The sequence below is a fragment of the Desmodus rotundus genome, chromosome 2 (genome assembly GCF_022682495.2).
Source record: "Desmodus rotundus isolate HL8 chromosome 2, HLdesRot8A.1, whole genome shotgun sequence".
Classification (NCBI taxonomy): domain Eukaryota; kingdom Metazoa; phylum Chordata; class Mammalia; order Chiroptera; family Phyllostomidae; genus Desmodus; species Desmodus rotundus.
This window is the reverse complement of record NC_071388.1, coordinates 117,084,937-117,107,580: the sequence shown is the minus strand read 5'-3', so window position 1 is coordinate 117,107,580 and position 22,644 is coordinate 117,084,937. Positions and strand designations below refer to the sequence as shown.

The 22,644-nt window shown below is 34.9% G+C and overlaps 1 protein-coding gene across 4 annotated transcripts in view; it reads left to right on the top strand.

The window, feature by feature from the left end:
• Positions 1-22,644, top strand: part of EPB41L5 (erythrocyte membrane protein band 4.1 like 5) — a 166,350-nt gene that overhangs the window by 24,398 nt on the left and 119,308 nt on the right. For all 4 annotated transcript variants that reach the window (XM_045203052.2, XM_045203051.2, XM_024569625.3 and 1 more), the window contains exons 4-11: positions 6,342-6,384; positions 7,341-7,419; positions 8,587-8,631; positions 8,814-8,866; positions 11,428-11,548; positions 11,683-11,770; positions 12,527-12,615; positions 15,904-15,973. In XM_045203052.2, the coding sequence (XP_045058987.1) occupies positions 6,342-6,384; positions 7,341-7,419; positions 8,587-8,631; positions 8,814-8,866; positions 11,428-11,548; positions 11,683-11,770; positions 12,527-12,615; positions 15,904-15,973 (588 nt within the window). The remainder of the gene's footprint in view (positions 1-6,341; positions 6,385-7,340; positions 7,420-8,586; positions 8,632-8,813; positions 8,867-11,427; positions 11,549-11,682; positions 11,771-12,526; positions 12,616-15,903; positions 15,974-22,644) is intronic.

Below are 22,644 nucleotides of genomic sequence, written 5' to 3'. Positions count from 1 at the left end.
AGAGATTAGAATTTTAGCTGTCCAATCTGGTTTTTAAAGAAGAATGCATTACCTAGATTGTAGACACTGACTCAGAAAAGGGAAACATAGGTAGCATGTCCCCTAATACCTGGAAAAGAAGGAAAAAGAACTTAGCATGTCATAGTAAATATATTTTGCCTTTTTCTCAGATTGATTGGATAGCTTATATCAGTTTGTTTTATATGTGTATTTTAAACTTCCCTTGTTCTCTATGAAAAAAATCCTAAATAAAATGTCAGTGGCCTATTGAAAGTATAAATAATACGTTATAGTTAGGTGGAGTTTATTCTCAGAAATGCAAAGATGATTCAGTATATAATTTATTATACATGGTATATCATGAGATTGTTTCTTGCCTTTGCTGATAAGGGGATTATACTTTCTTGCTGAATTAATATTAGTTTTGGCCCTGTGACTTGCTTTTGGCAATGGAATGTGAGTTGATGTGATGTGTGCCAATTCTGAACAGGTTAACTAACCCTTCACTTATGCTGTTATTGCTTTATTGTATACTTAAATGAAACAACATTCAACAAGATTGAAACTAAAATCTCTACCACAAAAGGAAAGTGAGTAACTTGATTAGTTGAAGTTTATGGCTTTTAGTTTAAAGACAAAATTCAACACAGATAGAAATGGAGATATCAGATCCAAAACTGAGAGCTAGAAAATACTAAATTGTCTAGTGGAACACTGAGTAAATGTTTTGTAAGTGCACACCTGGATGCTGCAACAGTGGATCCCCTCCAGGGCAAATCCAAGATAGATGAGCTAAGGTAAGAGGCAATTCTCTTAACAATTTTAGAATTTTCAGCTATTTCAGTTACTATAGGCATGATGTCGTGAGCTTCCAGTTTGGCTTGCTGACCTCACTCATTGGAGGTTGGGCAGATGATAATACTCTACTCTAGAATTCTTATCATTTTTTTTTGTTTTTTGGTGGCCTGTTAAGCCTCTTCTTCCTAGCCCACTAACACCTTGAATAAATCTAACGGACTTTGGACTGTATAGAGTTGACATTTCTGTGTAGGTCTAGCCAACCTTTGGAAGGTGTGTCCATATTCGGGGGTGGTGCTGGCTGCTGGGTAGACAGGTGGCCCAACAGGCAGCACCTATGGAGAACAGACCCTGTGGTTGCTCAGTGGTTCTGATTTTTTAAAAAAATTTAATTATTTTAAAAAACATAACAGTAGATTAATAGAGAAACATTAGAAGCATTCATATTAAAGACAGAAAGGTGACAAAGATGCCCATTATTACCACCACTGTTTAATTTCATAATAGTAATACGAACAAATGCAGTTGTTGAAGTTTTAAAGGTTAGTTAGAAAGGAGGAGGTGAAACTATCCCTGTTAGAAGGTGATTGGATTGGATTGTAACTGAAAACAAACAATAGGATGCAATAAAGTAGTGGAAAAGAAAAGTACATAGAAATAAATATGTATATAGAAATAAATATGTATATGTTAAATATACAAGGTCTGTTCAGAAAAGGTCCAGCCACTATTAACATAGCAAGAACAGTTTGCGCTATAATTCAGGAGTGTCAAACTCATTATCACTGGGGGTCACATCAACCTTGTGGTTACCTTCAAAGGGCTGAATGCAGTTTTAGGACTGTGTAAATGTAACTACTCTTTCACAGTTAAGTGAGAACTTGGCGCTGCCTCTGGGTAGAAAGAAGGTGCCGGGCTGGACAAAACAAGGTGGAGGGCCGAATTCAGCCGGCAGGCCTTGTGTTTGCCACCTGTGCATTATATTGATGTAACATGGCAGCCAAGGAGAGTGGACTGGACTGCGCATGCGTGAACAGTGCTGCCTTCACTGTAGTGTTCTTTGAGGGCCATAGATGCTGTTGAGTGGACATGAGTACTGTGTGGCCATGCATTCAAAATGACTGAGTGAGTAGAGCAATGAATCTGCACCAAATTTTATGTTAAGCTTGAACATTCCTCTGTGGAAACTATTTGGATGATTCAGGAGGCCACAGCTATGCACTGGTGATTGGCAGCTTCATTACAACAGTGCGTCCACTCAGGCATCACGGCTTGTGCAGAGTTTTTTGGTGAAACATCAAATCATCCAGGTCACTAAGCTCCCTCCTTCCCTCCCCCTACAGCCCAGATATGGCACCCTGTGAGTTCTGGCTTTTCTGAAAACTGCCATCACTTTTTAAAAAGAAGAGATTTCAGACCACTGATAAGATTCAGGAAAATACAACAGGGGAGCTGGTGGTGATTGGGAGAACTGTGTGAGGTCCCCAGGTGCCTACTTTGAAGGGGACTGAGGTGTCATCGTCCTGTGTACAATGTTTCTTATATCTTCTTTAATAAGCGTCTCTAATTTTTCATATTATGTGGCTGGATACCTTCTGGACAGACCTTGTAGATGTGCATATTGTAACACACATTTACTAAATAAGGAGGAACCGTAAAGAAAGGTATTTCCAAAGCAAACTTTTGCTCTACTTCTGGAGAATGACTATATATTTTACCTAATTTGCCTGCATTTCCATAAGAATCCTGAGAGTATACTAGTAATATACAGAAAGGCACAGTGGAAAATATATTTTAATTGCACATTTAAGTCTTCATTTTAGGATGTCTCATAACACAGACTGTTATTGCCAAAAAAGTAATTATCTAGAAAAATTTATAATGGAATCTAGACTAAATTAAAGTGCTTTCGGTTCGTACAGCAATGCAAAACATTTGTCCTCTGTTTTCATAGTTTAGATTTTTTCTTAACATTTTGTTAATTGTGTTAAAATTTGCTTTAATCCAATTCTTTAATTCAGAACATAAGCTTCTACTTCTCAGAGGAGGAATACTTTTTGTAGAGGCAGTTGTTTTCAAAAATGACTAATATTTCTCTGCCTAAAGGTCTTCACTCTTTGAGCAAACGTGGTGATTTTCTTTAGTAGAGGAATGTAGGTTGTTGGAAATCAGATTATTTGAAATGCTGTTTATAGACTATTTGGCATTAGGGCCTGGGATGAAGGTGTGTGTATGTTAGTGTTTTGGAAGCTCCGTAGCTGATTTCTTTGGTGTAGTTAATGTCTGTTGTGTTTGTGATTATGTGTTATTTATATTTTAGGACATATAAGTAAATACTGTGTACTTTCATGCGTAGCTTAATAGCATGAAAAGAAATGTAGCTTTCCACATCCTTTGATACGTAAGTTTATCAACCAACCTTTAGAAGTAGAAAGTTAAAAGGAGGTTTCTTTTTAATTTACCATAAGGAAAGAGAACCATGTTAGTTTCACGCTAACTAACCAAGAATCTATCTGTATACTTTCACCTTTATCTTTAAATGTACTTGAAACTCAACTCCTAAAGATCCTGTCTCTGAGCTCTGAATTTTCCAGTCTCTGGGCTTGGAATGTGGAGAAGATGAAAGAAAACAGACTTCAGGATATACAAACATGAGCTCAGACCTTCCCCAGAAAAACCCAGAACTCCCCCAGCTACTAAATTTCATTTTAAAATGTGCATGATGCTTCATCAGAATTTTGGGTTGTCTTAGGGTCGTGCCAGATATTAGAAAGTTATTAATTATATGCAGGTAGAAAAGAGACTAAAATGCCTACTTGGGAAAAAACTCTGATCCTTTATCTCACTGGGAGGATTTTAGTTTAATGTGCTTCTTAGAATAGTAGGGAACAAACTAGAGATTTAAGGAGAATTTATGAGACTACCCCTAAATTTCTTAAAGTGAATGAAATTTAAGTTTAGCCTAAGAGGACTTTAGGTTGTTCTTGAAAAGTAAGTGGTCTGTCTTGTATTAATGTTTCCTTCTTTATATTCCTGAAAGTTTATTTTGTCAAAATTTCTATTTAGCCTATTGATTTTTAGTCTGTTGTTCTTTACTCCTTCCCAGCACACACACACATTTTTGGGTTTTTTTTTCCTTTCTTTCTTACCTGTTTGAAAAAAACTCTGGAAGGAATCAGAAGCCCGTAACACCTTGTGGGGTATGTTCGTAAGTGTGATAATGGAAATTGGGTATATGGGGGGATGGCCCATTGCAAGGATTGAAGGGACTGTTAACCATATACCTTTTAATATTACCAAAAATTAAACTATATGAATATATTGGCTATATAAAATATTAAAATGAGGTAGTTCATGATTATTGTTTTAAATAATAATGTTCTTTTGGTAGAGTAAGTTGAAAATATAGGAAACAATGAAGAAGAAAATTATCACCAGTAACCTCAACCACCTAGATAATATCTCTGGTACTGTTTTGTTATATAGATTGTCTCAGTCCAAAAGAAAATGCATGTTTATACGAGTTGTACCTTTTAACAAAGTAATTTATGATATTTTATAAACTGCCTTTTAAAATTTAACAGTATATTGTAAGTAATTTCCCAGGATTTTTAAGAATTTGCTTTCATTCATTTTAATTATTGTATGGTATTCTCTCATATTCATCCTTTGTTTAGGCAGTTTACTATTGTTGGATGTATAGATTGTCTTACCTTTCTCTGATGTATTGTAATTCCTTGTAGGTAAATGAGCACACATCCACAATGACTTATGTTTAAGGCATTGTCCAATTACCTCCTGTAAGGGTTGTGCTCATTTGCACTCATTACGGTGTATGAGAGTCTCCCTAAGCATGGCTTCAAGAAACTGCCCAGGTGACCAGCCATAAAATTGTTAATTTATTGCAGTATAATAGGTAAAACCTGAAGATAGGGCGACTCCTAGATCCATGGTTGTGGGGAGAAAACAATCTGGGTCATAAAAACCAATTTTATTTTATACGCTATATGTAATTGACACCAGGCTGTAGTAGGATTTTGCACAATTAAACCTAGGATTTTTGGATATTGGATTGTTGGGCTTGGCCAAGACAGGATTTTTGCTGTCCTAGATTGAAATCTTTTCTGCAAATGGATAGAGTTATATTCTGCCTACTGGCTGACCTAGCATTCTATTAATGGAGGTCTGTGTAAACTGAACATTTTTTAGATTGAAATGTGCTTATAAGTGGATGTCCAACTGAATTTATTAAAAGACGAGAGATGGCTGACTAAGTAGGCTACACACTTGGAATCCAGGGAAAATATTACAGTTTTAATTGCCTTGGAAAATATTTACTGACCATCTGATTTCGATGTGCAGAGGTACTTTGCTGGCATACTGATAGTTTTGTGAATTTTACTTTTGGATCTTGGGAGAGAATGAGAAGAGGTTAGGGCACATAATTGGCAAGAAAAGCAAATGGTTACAAGTCTATTTACAATGCAGCCTTGTTTACCCACTCTTCGCCTATCTGCATTTCTGAAACTGGATTCCTTAGCTCTGTGAACTTGTTAGCACAAGAGCACTCTTTTCATTTAGGGTGCTTGGAATTGTAAGCATGCAGGAGAGAACACAGTTATGTGTATCTTAGTTGGGTAAGTGTATCCTGTCACTGTTAGGACTTGGTGGTATAAAAGGATTCATAAAGAGAAGTGAGCTGGGAACGGTTTATCAGTGGAAGTCTCCGGAATTGGTTCTTAGGTCTGTTTGTATTACGGACATTTCAGAGTGAAAAGGTTACAGAAATGCTAGTCATGATGTTAACATTTCTTATTTGTTAAAGGAGCAAAGACTGCTTTATTTCATATGACCTTAGTTATGAGAAATACCCGATTTTATTGTGCAGGCTCTTCTGAGTAGTATCTGTTTTATAAAATATAAGTGGCACTGTTATTTCACTTAATTTGGGGTTATGATCTGTTAATAAATCTTAAATTTTTATTATAAGAATATGGAATATAAAGATACTTTTCTGTCGAATTTTAACAGTTGCAAGTCTTTTTTTTTGAGAACTAAGGGTAAAATTTAGAATATCATTTTTGTTACTGAGAGAGTAAAGTAACATAAGTCATACCTGGTTTTAGTCTTTTTTGCTCATCTGTATCATAAACTTGCTGTGGATTTGGGGTAGATAACCCTCCCTCTTATTTTCGTCCTTTTTTTTCTTGTAAAACAGTGTCCGGCAGAAGTAACACCTACTTGAGTGTGGTTGGTAGGGTAATAATATGGGTGTAATAATTTATAGTTTTAATTTGAACATTTCACCTATAATATCATATGGTATGCTTGAGTGTGATATTGTTACGTTACAGAATTACATGCTTATGATTTTATAATAAAAGGGGACAGGCCTCTTTTTATTACAAAATCTTTTTTATTTGTGATGGACCCTATATTTCGTTGTGGTTATCATTAAAAGCATGGTGCAAATTAACTTTTAGTAATTAAAATGTTAAGTTCTGTCATCTGCTTAACAGTTGAATTTTTGTTTTTGTTTTCAGCACTGGTTGGATGGTACAAAAAGTATTAAAAAGCAAGTAAAAAGTAAGTGTTGAAAAAATTGTGAAGTAAAAATTGAATTATATAATTATATGTTAGTAGCTGATTTCTAATAGTAGGGACATAAGAAATCACGTTTCAGATGAATTTCTTAGCATCTCTAATTTCTAAAAATAATTTCAATCTGATATACTGATCCTAAGTTATGTTGGGTTGATGGTAATTAGATTCAAGTGTCTTACAGTTTGTTTCCAGGAGAAAGCCTTGCAGTTTGCAAATGAGATTGAGTTCCCATGAGATGCTTAACTTTTATTTAGTAACCTCTTATGTTGGACTTTTCTTGTTTTACATCTGCCCAGCCCTGGAAAATATTTTGAGAATTTAAGGCAATAACTTCTTAAAAAATTAAGAATAGCTAAAAGAAGCAATTCACATAAAACATCAGTATTGTTCCTATTAATATTTGGGAAAATACCAGTGTTCAATCCATAATACATCTTGTCCTGCTTAGTAACACATTTCAGGGCACCTCAACTCTAGTCTTTACAAAGTAAGGGAACCACTAAGACTAGAGAGGTTAATGAAGTAGGTTAAGTGAATTGGAAAGTGTGTGGGAGGATTTGCCAGGAACAGTTAATAACTGGCATTCCTCTGTACTCTGGAGAAACACAGCTCCAAAGATTTTTAGGGCTGTTAGATTGCACAGTCAAAACATTTTTAGTTGATGTATTTGGCCCTGAACTGTTAGAATTAATTTACAGCCATCTATTCTTCAGAGGACACATGATTATGATTGTACTATACGACTGTTGGTACAGTTAAAAAATTGTATCTTTTTGTGTTTAATCAAGCCTATAGTGTAAACTGAAGTATTGCCACAATAACCTGTTACCTTTTGGCTCCAATTCAATGGATTTTGACAAATTTACTGACTGTAAATTGTTACTATTTAAACCATTATAAAATAATTAAAGCTTTTTTTTTTCTTTTTTTAATGGCAGTTGGTTCACCCTATTGTCTGCATTTTCGAGTTAAGTTTTATTCCTCAGAACCAAATAATCTTCGTGAAGAGCTCACCCGGTAAGACTACTGTCCAGAGTTGTACATGCGTAAAGTTTGGTCAGGCTAGCTAAAATGTTGGATGATTGTCCATAATTCTTTCCAGCTAATGCAGTGAATTCCTTGCCCCTCATAACAAGACCTCAGACAATAGAATTTTTTTTGGAAAAGTGCTTTTTAACTGTAGAATTATTTTCCTTTATCAGTTTTCAAAATAAAGAGTTGGCTTCCTATCATCCTCCAAAGGTAACTAGTGAATTCTTTTTTCTTTTTTTAATCCTCACCTGAGGATAGAGACAGAGAAAAAGAAAAACATTGATGTGAGAGAGAAACATATGATCAGTTGCCTTCTGGCACACGTCAGTATGTGCCCAGGGATCAAACCTGCAACCTAGATATGTGCCCTGACTGGGAATTGAACCCACAGTCTTTTCGTGTACCAACCACGCTCCAGACAACTGAGCCACCCAGCCAGGGCACTAGTGAGTTCTTTTTTTTAAGTATCATTATCAACTCATGTATTTTAAGCAGGGCAGATGTGTTTTAAAACATTGCCATATTTATTGATGTTCAGAATGACCTATCTTTGGCCACAGGGAGTTTATTCAAGTTAGCTCCTGATTTTCTTTACCTATTGAAATACCGTTGATTAATAAAAATGTTAGCTTTGGTTTGGTTTGAATAAGTAGGTTATATATACTTATTTTACTTTTTTCCTGTCCTCTTGGTATTTATTTATTGATAATATTACAAATCCATGACTCATTTCACATACTATTTATTATGTAAAAAATTGAGTTGCTGAGTACCTTCAGAAGGGGTTTCCTCTTGACTACTTTGCCAATGAGATTATAGCTGTCATCCACAGTTATATTCATGCTTGTATCCCTTCACATATGAGGTGTCACAGGAAAGTTAAATCAGCTCACAGAGTTTATTCTCAGTAATTTGCCGTAAACCTTTTCTCTGTACTGTAGTATTCTGTGCCTGCTTTTTCTTGCTATTATCTTGGAGAAATGTTACCATCTCCTGATACTTAGTGCCCCTTTTTTCTTATTTTTTTCTTTTATGGATTTTATTGTGGGTAAAATTCTGTAATTAAGAATGTTTATTCTCAAATTAAAGGGTAAGATTATTTTTACAGTAGATTGTTCTGCTTGTTAAATTTGTGCCTTTTGTTTTTCTTAGATATTTATTTGTTCTTCAATTAAAACAAGATATTCTCAGTGGAAAGTGAGTATTAGTTGCATAAGGTAAACAACTTTTTCTTGAGTAGCTGAAAAATGTTTTTGAAAAATAAATTGTAATTAATAATGAAAAAGAAACGGTCAAGACAAAGTATGTATTTCCATTTATCTTAAAATGAAGGTTGTGAAATTAACTTGTTTAACCAATTTTCTGTTTGGTCTCCTCAGATTGGAGTGTCCCTTTGATACAGCAGTTCAGTTGGCAGCTTATAATCTGCAAGGTAAACAGTTCTCATGTTGACTGTTAAGAGTTAAGTATCATTTTTTCAGTGTGTGTTAAAGAATTTCAAAAGATTTAAAGTCATGTGCAAGAACAGAAGCAGCACTGTTTTTGTGCAAATTTGTATCAGTATCCAATTCTGACTTTATTTTCACTTGTTTTAGAACCTGGCCTCCTATTTCTCCCCTTTTGCTTCTTTTGCTTTTTTTCTGTCAATAATGTTTTCAAACAAAAATCATAGTGTACTTGATAACTCAGTAAATGTTATAATTGACCCTCAGCTAATTTTTTTCTTGAATGCAGTTATGTATTAGTAAGTTGTCATTGGCATATGGTTTACTTTAGTCTTATTCTTAAAAATGAATCCATGAAAGAATTATTTAAGAGTGTATTTAAAAGTTTCTGATAGTTATTTTGAGTATAAAAATGTTTTCCAGTAAATGAGAATAATGAAAACCTCAGATCTTGTACCTTGTTAAACTGATCACATACTGTTAACTTAGGAATTTTCTGCTGAAAAATTGACATTTTAGTAAAACGATAATTTCAGTCCTTATTCACAAAATGGAAAGAAATTTTCTGACTATGATTTCATGCTTTTGTTTGGGGGGGGGTGCTGATTCTTTGTCTATCCCCAAAATTGCTATTGTATAGATTGACTAAATTTTTAATGTTTTATGCTACACCTAATATTTTGCTTATTTTGTGCTTCCACTATTTAAGAAAGCATATTTTCCTGTTGATAGAGGGATTGATGAATGGAGGAAATTTCTGTACTTTAGAAATTTGCCACTAGTATAAATTATTATCTGCTTGTCTCCATCTACTACTATCCTAGCCCATCTGCAAATTAAAACTTTTCTCATATGCAGAATATCAGCTAGATACTAGTTTGGAAATGCTATGCCTCTAGCATTGTAACAATCAGAAGTATATAATTACATGAATCTTTCTTGAAAGCACATTTTTTACATTTTATTAATTCCTGTATGAAGTTGTTAATTCTAAAATTCTTTGATCTACTGAAAAGCTGTCATTTTCAATACCTGTTACACCATTTATTTTGTTATATAGTCTGAATTGAAAATACAGTTTTTATACATTTTGGTGTATTTAACAAAACACTTCAGAATAGTACTCACTAAATACTGTTTGATTTTATACGTGACTTATATTATCTCTTAACCCTACTTATATATATTTTTAAAAATAAAATTTCTACTTGATCTTTTCATCCATGGCACCATTATTTTGGATTCCTCCAAATATCGTGTTATGTCCCATGCATTCCTTTGTCCCCTGTCTAGTATTTTACCAAATCCTATTATTTCTTAAGGACCTTAAGAATAAACATGCTGAAGTATTACACTTATATTCATAAAAAGAACTTGTTTTTATTAGCTTTTTCTCATACTCTCAAGTTCACTTTTCTGAATCATTTCAGTATATATATTCTGAACAACATTATGTACCAGATTTGGTTTGGGGTTCCTTAAAGACACTGTGGTCCAGGCAAAAGAGCAATTTCTTCAGCAATGAAGGGGTGTGATAGTATTCTTCATGGTTGTTCTGAAGTTAACTGACAGTACATCTGTAGTATGTCTAGTGTGTAGTAGAGGAGGTGCTCAATAAATGTTATCATCACCCTGACTGGTGTGGCTCAGTTGTCTAGGTGTCATCCTGCAAAGCAGAAGATCGCCAGTCAGGACACATATGCCTGGGTTGTGGGTTCGGTCCCCTGTCAGGGGGTGTATAGGAGGCATCCGGATTGATGTTTCTATCTCAGATCAATGTTTCCCACTCTCCCTCATCTCCCCTCTCTCAAAAAAAGAAAAATAAAATCTTTTAAGAAACGTTACTATTTTTATGATTATCTCAATGTAGTTTTTTCTCTTGACAGCTAGATTTTTTATAATAATGGAAATATTTAAATTTTTAATGCACAAGATACTCTTTTAAAGGAAAAAATATAAGGTATAGAGAGTTACAATGTTTTCCCTTCTTGCCTAAACCCATAGTTTAGAGATAGCCACAGATAAGTACATAAATGCTTGTGCATTATTCAGTTCTTTTCTACTGCCTGCCTTCTCCAAGTATATTTTAGCAAGACTATATTTAGGATGAATAATTTAAAATTCTAGGAGGACAACATCTTATAGTGGTTATATGCTGATGCATTCTTTGCATATTAGATTCTTAACAGATACCAGCTAATTGTTAGGGATGCCAAATATTATTTATTCATTATAAAGTCAAAAGGTAGTTCACTGTGGAAGTCTAGGAAGAGGTTTTCACACAAAAGCTAAACATAATAAGATACAAATAAATTAAAAAAACATTTAATTAGAAATACACTGTCAACCACAAACATGTCATTTGTGTGTATAGGAAGAGAAGTCATCAGTGTAAACTAGGTTCATTTTGGGGGATAGTTTGGAAGTTGAGAATTCCTGATAATTGAAGAAAGAATCTTTATAATTTATTAATAAAATTGGTTGTGGAGAAAGATTCAGAAGGAAATAAACTTAACAAAATATAACTTTGTGAAACTTACATTTGTAGCTGAACTTGGTGACTATGATCTTGCTGAGCATAGTCCTGAACTTGTATCTGAGTTCAGGTTCATGCCCATTCAGACTGAAGAGATGGAGCTCGCTATTTTTGAGAAATGGAAGGAATACAGGTACTTGACATTTTATCACACTTTCTTTAACATCACTATAATACTGATCTGATATTTGTTTTCTATTTCTATACTTGGTATATAATTCAGTTTATATTTATTATTATTTTAAAAACTTATATTTTTAATTTCAGAGGTCAGACACCAGCACAAGCTGAAACCAATTATCTGAATAAAGCCAAATGGCTAGAAATGTATGGGGTTGATATGCATGTGGTCAAGGTAAGCACTGTATTGTGATGCTTTTGAAAAAATTTATTCCTTCAAGATTCAGGCTATGAAATTTTTCAATCTGAGAAAGGCCATGGAGTGTGCATGGATGAGTGGTTTATAAAGGCTGAGATTAAATACTGAATGATAAGAATCTCACATACAGGTTGATTATAAGAAAGAAGAGAAACAAACAAAATTTCCAAAAAGTATATCTTCTCTTTTAAGCTGTTTTTTTTTTTTAGTTTTTCAAAACCACTTTTTATTCTTTCACTTCATATTCATGTTATCTTATATTGTGTAACCTAAGCAGGTTCTATAAAAATTAAAGTAATTTAGGAAGCAAAGTTGAAAATCTGTAACTTGAGAGGACTTTGGTAAGCTGTAGTATAGCTTGTGTATGATTTAAGGTATTTCTAGTTTAAGTAGCTAAAATTTCCCAGAAACAGTTTTTTTCAAAATTTGTGATTTAAGTGGTGAATAGAATCTGGAAAGAATCTGGAAAGAGCTTTTGTTGTAGCAGGAGTGTTACTGTTTTCAATGAAGACATACCTTAAAACTGTAGTATTTCAGTGAGCTAAATGTACACATTAATTTTCCTGAGAATGTTGTTTTGGATACTCCGATTATTGAAAACACCTTGTGTATTAATATTACTGGTATATAATTAATATAATTCACTGTGAAAATAAAATTAAACAGTTGTGTAAAATTGTGAAACTTGTTTTATGCAAATAAAGCTAACACATTTCTCTTTCATTAAATTAGGCTAGAGACGGGAATGACTATAGCTTGGGACTAACCCCAACAGGAGTTCTTGTTTTTGAAGGAGAAACCAAAATTGGCTTATTTTTTTGGTAAGCAGAGTTAATGTCAAAGATTTTTATTGTTGTTTTGTTTTTTAATGTTTAAAAACATTTATATGAAGTTAATACATAAAATAGAACTTGTAAATCAAATAGTTCTGAAAGGCTTCTAAGTGAATTAAAACAGTCTCCCTTCATACTCCTACCCATCTTTACATCTTTAGTCCCAGTAAAACTTTCTTGCCCACATTTTCCATTAGTTTCAAGGTATGTCAAAATGTATGTTTTAAGATAAATATTACATATTTCTTTATGTATTAAATGTTCACATGGGCACACACTCTTCTTGTCACGTAGTTATGTCAGTATATTTAGTACTTCTTTTTCCACAGTCTTTTTACTTCTTACTCCTTATTGTATGGAGGAAGATATTAATACTTTTACATATCTTTTAAGCTATGCTTCTCTTCTGTGTCCTAACAACTTCTGTCATCCAAACTTTTAAATTATATTTGTGTTTTACATCAAGGATAGATGTGTAACCATAGTTAAGATCTTCAGGTTGTTTTTATTTTTTTTAAGATTTTATTTATTTATTTTTAGAGAGGGGAAGGGAGGGGGAAAGAGAGGGAGAGAAACATCTCCCTGTTTAAACATCTCCAAACAAATGTGTGGTTGCCTCTTGAGCCCGCCCCTGCTGGGGACCTGGCCCGCAATCCAGGCATGTACCCTGACTGGGAATCGAACCTGAGACCCTTTGGTTTGCAGGCTGGCACTCAGTGCACTGAGCCACACCAGCCAGGGCAAGATCTTCAGGTTTTGTCTGGTTTGTTTTAAAAGCTGAAAATCAGGAAATAGTGTTTACATTACTATGTCTGTGTCAGAACTGTTACGGACTTTAGTAGTGTACTGGTGTTATATGTGTGGGCTGAAGATGGCCCTGTATATTGGCCCCTATGTGAGGAGGTGAGGACTGTTACTTAGCTCAAAGTCCGCCAGCATAAAACTCAAATTTTTACACATCCATTTGCTTTACATATAGCCCAGTAAGTGTATTTTTAGCTATTTAGAGCCTGTCTTTGTTGCAAATCCTACTGAAAACTGCTAGCAATAAGATAAAACAAATCTTTTAGCTATGTAAGACTCCATACCACTACTGCCCTTCAGAGCTCTCTGACTGAGAGACTTCCCCCTTGCTGCTGAATGCCATTGCCTAGACACATAAGCCCCCTCTCTGATTCCCCTCCTTTCTGGCAATTCCCATGCCTTCTTCTAGTTGGTGGTCCTGTGCCATTTGTCTCTGGATGTTGTCTGCCTGTGAGGGACTTCCCCTCTTGTGCAACCCTGTCAAAACACCTCTCAATAAAGCTCATTGTGTAATACTGCTGTCTCTCTCTTTTCCCTGATGATACCCCAAAATCCAAAATCCTTGAACTCAGAACTGGGATTACCTTTCCTTACCATATAGATTTTTGTTTTTACTAATGATCTTGGCTCCCCGTCCCCCAATGTCTTGCATAGCACCACACACATCCCTTCAAATTACCTGTCCTTGTGTTCTCCTTAAGTTCTTTAAAATTCTCAGGGGTTACATGAAATGATTCTTCTATTTTAGTGTGATCTGTTTGCTGTCCAAGATGCTTTACAGCTTTTATCTTGGGACTTCCACTTTTCTGGTTCTCAGCCAGGATCCTGTGTTTTCTTCCCATACTTTCCTCTCTGTGCTTTTGTTTTTTCTGATTTTATATATATATATATTTTTTTTTCAAGTAACTGCCTGAGAAAAGGGTGTAGGAGGTAAAATATTTGAATCCTTGGATGCCTTAAAATGGTATATTCTTCTCTTAATACTTTCTTGATAATTGAGCCAAGAATGGAATTTTAGGTTCAAAAGTATTTCCCCTTAATAAGTTGAGGATAGTATTTCATTTGTTTCTGCATCCAGGTGTCCCTGCTAGGGACTTTCATGAGAGACTTCAGCAGAACACCTTCATTACTGTCTCTTGCTGGGTGAGGGAGCTTGTTTATTTACCCAGCCCTTGAGTGTTAATTCTCTGACATTTCCAGCTGGCCCAGTGGGCTAATGGGATATGCTTCATGGTCAGAAAATGCTCTAGGCAGAGAGATAAAGCATCTTTATCTCATAGATTGTTGTTAGAATGAATTGAATTAATACATATAAAACACTTAGAAGACCTGATACTTAGTAGGCATTATGTAAGTATTTGTTACACTTAAGTAAGTGATAGATACCCCCTCCTCCACCTATTACACTTACTCACTGTTTAATACAGCTCTTGTAAACAGCTGTGTTTTACAGCTACATTTTATGTAGGTTATGTTTAAAATTAGTGAGAGTTGCATTGTTTTGGCATTTTACAGTTCACAGAAGTAGAGAGTTCAAATGTGATAGGTTGTTTAGGGTTTAAGTACAGGAGATAGAGTTGGAAAGTGGGCCATAAAGTGAAGTTAAAATTTTATTTTTAAAATTAAAGATGTATTTCCTCAAACCAAAATTGCTGTAGAAAATAGAGTTGAAGACCCTAGTCGATAATTTGTTTTCCTCTATGCTTTTAAAAAAGCTTTATAGTCTTTCCTGTATCCAGTTCCTGGGTTGCTGCTTTGACACTACTCCTGAGGGTCCCTTGCACTGTAGTTGGGAGCCTATGAGGTGTATTTTTTTTAAAAGATTTTGCTTGTAGAGAGAGGGAGAGGAACATCAGTGTGTGGTTGACTCTCCCACTCTCCCTACTGGGAACCTGGCCCGCAAGTTTGCAGGCTGGCTCTCAATCCACTGACCCACACAAGCCAGGGCAGGAATGTATGAAATATTTATATGGATTTCTCCATTTGTTTTTCCTTAACATTTTTCTTTTAAGCCCCATCAGGGACATGTTTATTGATTTTAGACAGAGAGGGAGGGGAAGAGAGAGAGAGAGAAATATTGATGTAAGAGAGAAACATTGAATAGTTGCCTCCCATACATGCCCTGACTGGGGATCAGACCCACAGTGTAGTTATGTGCCCTGACTAGGAATCAAATGTACAACCTCTTGGCGCACAGGACAGTGCTCCAACCAACTGAGCCACCGGGCCAGGGCTTCTTAACGTTTTTAATGCCTGATAAATGTGCGGCATTAATTTGCTAGAGTTAATGCTTTTGAAACTTTTTTCCCCCTATTAACTATTTTTATGATTGGAGACCTTGATGGGCGCAGTGCAGGTTCTGTTTACCCTTACCAGTTTTCAGTTCAGAAATTAGATGATTAATGTGCTTGAACTAACAACATTTTTGTGACATTTATTTGAAATCTAGCTATTATTCTCATATTGTTACAGGCCTAAGATAACCAGATTGGATTTTAAGAAGAATAAATTAACCCTGGTGGTGGTAGAAGATGATGATCAGGTGGGAGTTGCATTTCATTACTTATTAACAATGACTGTGTTATGTGGTAACTTAAATTTATTGTTTTTTAAGGATTTTATTTATTTTTAGAGAGAGGGGAAGGGAAGGAGAAAGGGAGAGAAACATCAGTGTGTGTTTGCCTCGCATGCCCCCCACTGGACACGTGGCCTGCAACCCAGGCATGTGCCCTGACTGGGAATCAAACCAGCAACCCTTTAGTTTGCAGCCTGTGCTCAATCCACTGAGCCACACCAGCCAGGGCTTAAATTTCTAAAAGAAGAAAATGTTCCTTGTTTTATAGAGCCATAGAACTTAATATAATTGATAAGATAATTAAATAGTTTCTTGCTCCAGGTCACACCATCCAAAAAATGTGGTTTTTCTGCCCCTAAGATTAAAGGCAATATAAAAGACTATTCTTTTTTCTTCATTGATAATATATCTCATGTGTGTACAAATTACATTTAAATAACTATTCTTTAGTACCTGGTCAAAAAGATGAATCAAAAAGATTTACCTAATAATATCTTTAAATAAAGTATTCTAAACTAAGAATTACTTATATATATTTTTTTTGGTTAAATGTAGTTCCTAACTGATACACAAAATGACATGGGTTCATTTCCAATGCATTATGCTGAGTGAAGGAGGCCAGACTCAAAAGATCATGACTATATGAATTTATTTACATGACAGTCTGGGAAAGGGAAGCCTGTAGGAATGGAGACTAGATCACTGATTGTTTGGGACTAGGTGGAGTGAGGAACAGCACAGTGAATTTTGGGGAATGAGAGAACCAGTTGCCCTAGATTTTGGTGGTGGTTGCTGTTTTCAACCTTTTTTTAATCTCATGGCACATATATACTAATCACCAAAATTCTGCAGAATACCAAAAAATATATATATTTTTGCCAGTCTGACAAACAAAAAGAGATATTAATTTGATTTATTCATACCAAACAGTTATTTGTTATGTTGGCTTTTGTCATTTTTTTTTTTTAAATTTGACAGTCTAAGGGAAAAGAGGTCAGTGCCTGTGACTAAATAGTCAGGTGTTGCATGTTTTAAAAATTCTTGTGGCATATCAGTTGAAAATCACTGCTTTCTGCATTTGTCCAAACTTACAGAATTGTTAGTAAATAAAAATAATTTTAATGCATGCAAAGGAATAAATTTGAAAAACACATACATATTGGTAAATACAGATAAAAACAAATTGGGCAGAATGTTAAAAAGATTTATATGTACAATGAAGTTTGAGAAGGACTACATTAGCAGAACCTAAAAAAAAGATTCTGAAAAGTAGATGAAACAGTGCTAAGTTTTGAAGTTCTGTTACTGAGATACATACAAAGGATTGCCTTATCACATAGCCTGGAAGAAACTCAGAGACAATAATAGATTATTTTAAAAAGGAATCTCTTGGTGGCACAGAGGATAATCATTATATCACTAACAAACAAGTTGAAAATGATTCAGAAGAGGCAGATGTCACATTTAAAAGTGTTTTACCAATATTTTCCTTTTTATGTAAGCACATGTATGGTTGAATGATATTTATATGTAAATCTAAAGGTAGCCCTTCAAAAAGAATAAAATATAATTCTATGTGATAAGAAAATATGGTCATAATTTAATTGGTGACACTTGTTCTTTTTAGGCCATAAAATAATTCTGTATCTTAACAGTTGATAGCATTTAGATTAGCTCTAATACATAACACAGTATTAGCTTCTTGGGTTTTTTTAAAAGTTACTTTATAGATATATGCAGGCAAATGTGTATATCAGTTTTTGTTAATACAAGTTAGCATGCTTCTATACTGTCCTCTTCTTACCCTTTTTTAACTTTACATTATAACCTGGAATTTTTCATGTCAGTACATAAACTGCTTCTTTGTTCTTATTTAAAACACAAACGAAAACTGCGTAATATTCTAGGATGTACCCTAATTTATTTAATCAGTTCTCAGTTAATTGACATTCACTGTATAGACATTAATTTGTACATTCTCAAGTATCTATAAGATAATTTCCTGTTGGTGGACTTGCTGGTTGAAGGTTATGTGCATTTGTCATGGATATAGAGAGAGCCTCTCAAGTTGTACTATTTATCTGTATAAACCTGTTTCCAGGAATTATCACATTATCTGAAAGGTGAAAAATGGAATTTCATTACAGGTTTAATTTTTTTTCTGTTATTATGAGTGATATTGAACATCTTTTCATACATTTGAGTTATTTGTGTTTCCTTTTCTCCAAACTGTCTATTTGTATCTTTTGCCCATTTCTCTTTCAGATTGTTGGCCTTTTTTCTTCCAGGTTTTGCCCTTTGTTGTAGAATTATAAATATTTTATCTAATCGTTGTTTGTCTTTTAGCACTGCTTGTTGTGATTTTTGCCATTTATTTAAAAATTTTAAATAGGTGAATTTGTCAGTCAGTTATGGCTTGTGGGTTTTGCGTCATAGAATGGTTTTCCTCCTTTGAGTTTATATGTTTTTCCCATGTTTCTTTCTGTGTGTAGTTTTTGTTGGTAAATTTCATGGAAGTATTACACACATTCAAATAAGTGCAAAAATAAATGTACAGCTTGTTGGATTTTCACATGTACCTGTATGACCAGCACCCAGATGAAGAAAAAGAATGGTACCATAAATAAAAGAATCTTCTTTGGGCCCCCTACCAGGTATAGTCCCCCAAGAGTAACCACTCTCCTGACTTTAACACCGTAGATTAGTTTTTATTTACACTTATTATGAACTTATGAAAACTGACTGAATGTTCTCTTTGTGTCTGGCTTCTTTATTTCAACATCGTATTTATGAGCATTAGCCCTGTTTCAGTGGGTAGTTGTAGTTGGCTTATTGTTATACGGTATATACAGTGTATACTGTTATATAGTATATGGTATCCCATTTCATGAGCAGACCACACTTATCCGTGATAGACATTTGAATTCTTTTTAATTTTTAGCTCTTAGGAAGAGTGCTGCTGTAAACACTAGCCTATGCATGTGCTTAGTTTTTATGGGTACTGCCAAATGTTTTCCAAAGTGTTTTTTTTTTTAATCATTTTTTTATTGGTGTTTGAATACAGTTGTGTCCATTTTCCCATCACCTATTTCCCCTGCCCCACCCACCCCCACCTCACACCCTCAATGCAACCCACTTTTTGCTTTGCCTGTGGGTCCTTTATACATGTTCCTGATGACCCTCTTTCCCTTCTTTCCCCCATTATCTTCCTCCAGCCTCCCCTCTGGTTACTGTCAGTTTGTTCTTTATTTCAGTGTGTTTGGTTATGTTTTGCTTGTTTGTTTGTTCTGTTGATTAGGTTCCACTTATAGGTTAGATCATATGGTATTTGTCCCTTGCCACCTGGCTTGTTTTACTTAGCATAAGGCTCTCCAGTTCCATCCATGCTGTCACAAAGGGTAGGAGCTCCTTTCTTTCTCCTGCATAGTATTCCATTGTGTAAGTGTACCACAGTTTTTTGATCCATTTATTTACTGATGGGCACCTAGGTTGCTTCCAGCACTTGGCTATTGTAAATTGTGCTGCTATGAACATTTGGGTGCATTCAAGTTCTTTTGAATTGGTGTTTCATGGTTCTTAGGGTATAATCCCAGCAGTGGAATTACTGGCTCAAAAAGCAGTTCCATTTTTAGTTTCCTGAGGAAATTCCATACTGTTTTCCACAGTGGCTGCACCAGTCTGCGCATTCCCACCAACAGTGCACTAGGGTTCCCTTTTCTCCGCATCCTCTTCAACATTTGTTTGTGGATTTGTTTATGTTGGCCACTCTGACTGGTGTGAGATGGCACCTCATTGTGGTTTTAATTTGCATCTCTCTGATGGCTAGTGATGCCGAGTATCCTTTCATGTGTCTGTGGGCCTTCTGTATGTCCTCCTTGGAGAAGTGTCTGTTCAAATCTTTTGCCCATTTTTTAATTGGATTGTTTGTCTTCCTGGAGTGGAGTTGTGTGAGTTCTTTATGTATTTTGGAGATCAAACCCTTATCAGAGGTAATCATTGGCAAATATATTTTCCCATACAGTTGGTTTCCTTTAGATTTTGTTGATGTTTTCTTTAGCTGTGCAGAAGTTTTTTATTTTGACAAAGTCCCATTGTTTATTCTTTCCTTTATGTCCATTACTCTAAGGGGACAGATCGGTGAAAATATTGCTTCATGCAGTGTCTGAGATTTTCCTTCCTATATTCTCCTCTGGAACTTTTATGGTGTCATGACTTATTTTTAAGTCTTTTATCCATCTTGAGTTTATTTTTGTGTATGGTGTAAGTTGGTGGTCGAGTTTCATTTTTTTGCACGAAGCTGTCCAGATCTCCCAACACCATTTGTTGAAGAGGCTGTTTTTACTCCATTTCTTGCTTCTTCCCCCTTTGTCTAGTATTATTTGACTATAGAGACTTGGGTTTCTTTCTTGGCTCTCTGTTCTGTTCCATTGATCTATGTCTGTTCTAATGCCAGTACAAAACTGTTTTGATGACCATGGCCTTATTATATAGTTTTATGTTAGGTATGGTGATCCCTCCTACTTTGTTCTTCTGTCTCAAAATTGCTGAGGCTATTCAGGGTCATTTATGGTTCCCTTTAAATTTTTGAAATGTTTCTTTTATATCTGTGAAATATATCATTGGTATTTTAATAGGGATTGTGTTGAATCTATCAATTTCTCTGGGTAGTATGAACGTTATGATGATGTTCATTCTTCCAGTCCATGGACATGGTATATGCTTCCATTTATTTGTGTCTTCCTTAATTTCTTTCTTCAGTGTTGTGTAGTTTTCTGAGTATAGGTCTTTTACCTCTTTGGTTAGGTTTATTCCTAGGTACTTTATTTTTTTGTGGCTATACCAAATGAGATTGTTTTTCCTGATTTCTGTTTCTTATATTTCGTAGTTGGTGTACAAAAATGCCTTTAATTTCTGAATATTGACTTTGTATCCCACTGCTTTCCCAAATTCACTTATTTGGTCAAATAGTTTTCTGGTGGAAGATTTAGGATTTTCTGTGTACACTATCATGTCATCTGCAAATAATGACAGTTTTACTTCCTCCTTTCCAATTTGTATACCTTTTATTTCTTCCTCTTCTATGATCACTGTGGCTAAGACTTCCAATACTATGTTGAATAGAAGTGGTGAAAGCGGACACCCTTGTTTTGTGCCTGATCTTAGGGGAAGGGTTTTAGTTTTTGCCCATTGAGTATGATGTTGGCTATAGGTTTTTCATATATGGCCTTTATTGTGTTGAATATGCTATCTCTACTCCCACTTTACTGAGTGTTTTATCATAAGTGGGTGCTGTACCTTACAAAATGCTTTTTCTGCATCTATTGATATGATCATGTAATTTTTGTCTTTCGTTTTGTGTATGTGATGTATTATGCTTATTGATTTGCGAATATTATACCATTCTTGCATCCCTGGGATGAATCCCACTTGATTGTGGTCTATGATCTTTTTGATATATTGCTGTATGCGGTTTGTCAATATGTTATTGAGGATTTTAGCGTCTATGTTCATCAGCGATATTGGCCTGTAGTTTTCTTTCTTTGTTGTGTCTTTATCTGCTTTTGTGATTAGGATAATGCTGGCCTCATAAAAAGATTTTGGTAGTCTTGGATTTTTTGGAATAGTGTGAGGAGGATAGGGGTTAGCTCTTCCTTAAATGTTTGTAAAATTCTGTGAAACTGTCTGGTCCAGGGCTTTAGTGTGGCAGGAGTTTTCTGATTACTGCTTCAGTTTTACCAGGTGTTATTTGTCTGTTTATGCTTTCTCCTTCTTGATTCAGTTTTGGAACATTATATTTTTCAAGAAATTAGTCCATTTCACCCTGGTTTTCAAATTTCTTGGCATACAGTTGTTTGTAGTAATTTCTTACCATCCTTTTTATCTGTGATATCAGTTGTAATTTTTCCTCTTTTATTTCTGATTTTATTTATTTGGTTCTTTTCTTTTTTTCTTGATGAACCTGGTTAAAGGCTTGTCTAATTTGTTCATCTTGTCAGAGAACCATCTCTCCTTTTTATTTATCCTTAGAATTGTTCTTTCAGTCTCTGTGTCATTTAATTGTGCTCTGATCTTACTTACTTCCTTCTGCTTGCTCTGGGCTTTGTTTGTTGTTGTTCCTCCAGTTCTTGTAGATGTACAGTTAGGCTGTTATTTGAAATGTTTGTCTTTTTTTAGGTAGGCCTGTATTGCTATGAACTTCCCTCTCAGCGTTGCCTTTGCTGTGTCCCATAGGTTTTGGACTGTTGTATGTTTATTTTCATTTGTTTCCAGAAACTTTTTGATTTCTTTCTTTATCTCATTATTAACCCGTGCATGGTTTAATAGCACGCTATTCAGTCTCCACGAGTTTGAATATTTTTGAGTTTTTTCTTGAGGTTGGTTTCTAGTTTCAGTCCTTTGTGGTCTGAGAAAATGATTGATATGATTTCAATTTTCTTGAATTTGTTGAGGCTTGCTTTGTGTCTATCGTGTGGTCTATCTTTGAAAATGTTCCATGTGCATTTGAAAAGAATGTGTATTTTGCTTCTTTGGGATGAAAGGTTCTATATGTATCAGTTAAGTCCATGTGATGTAATGCATCGGTCAGTTCCACAATACCTTGTGATACCTTGTTTAGAAGATCTGTCCAGTATTGACAG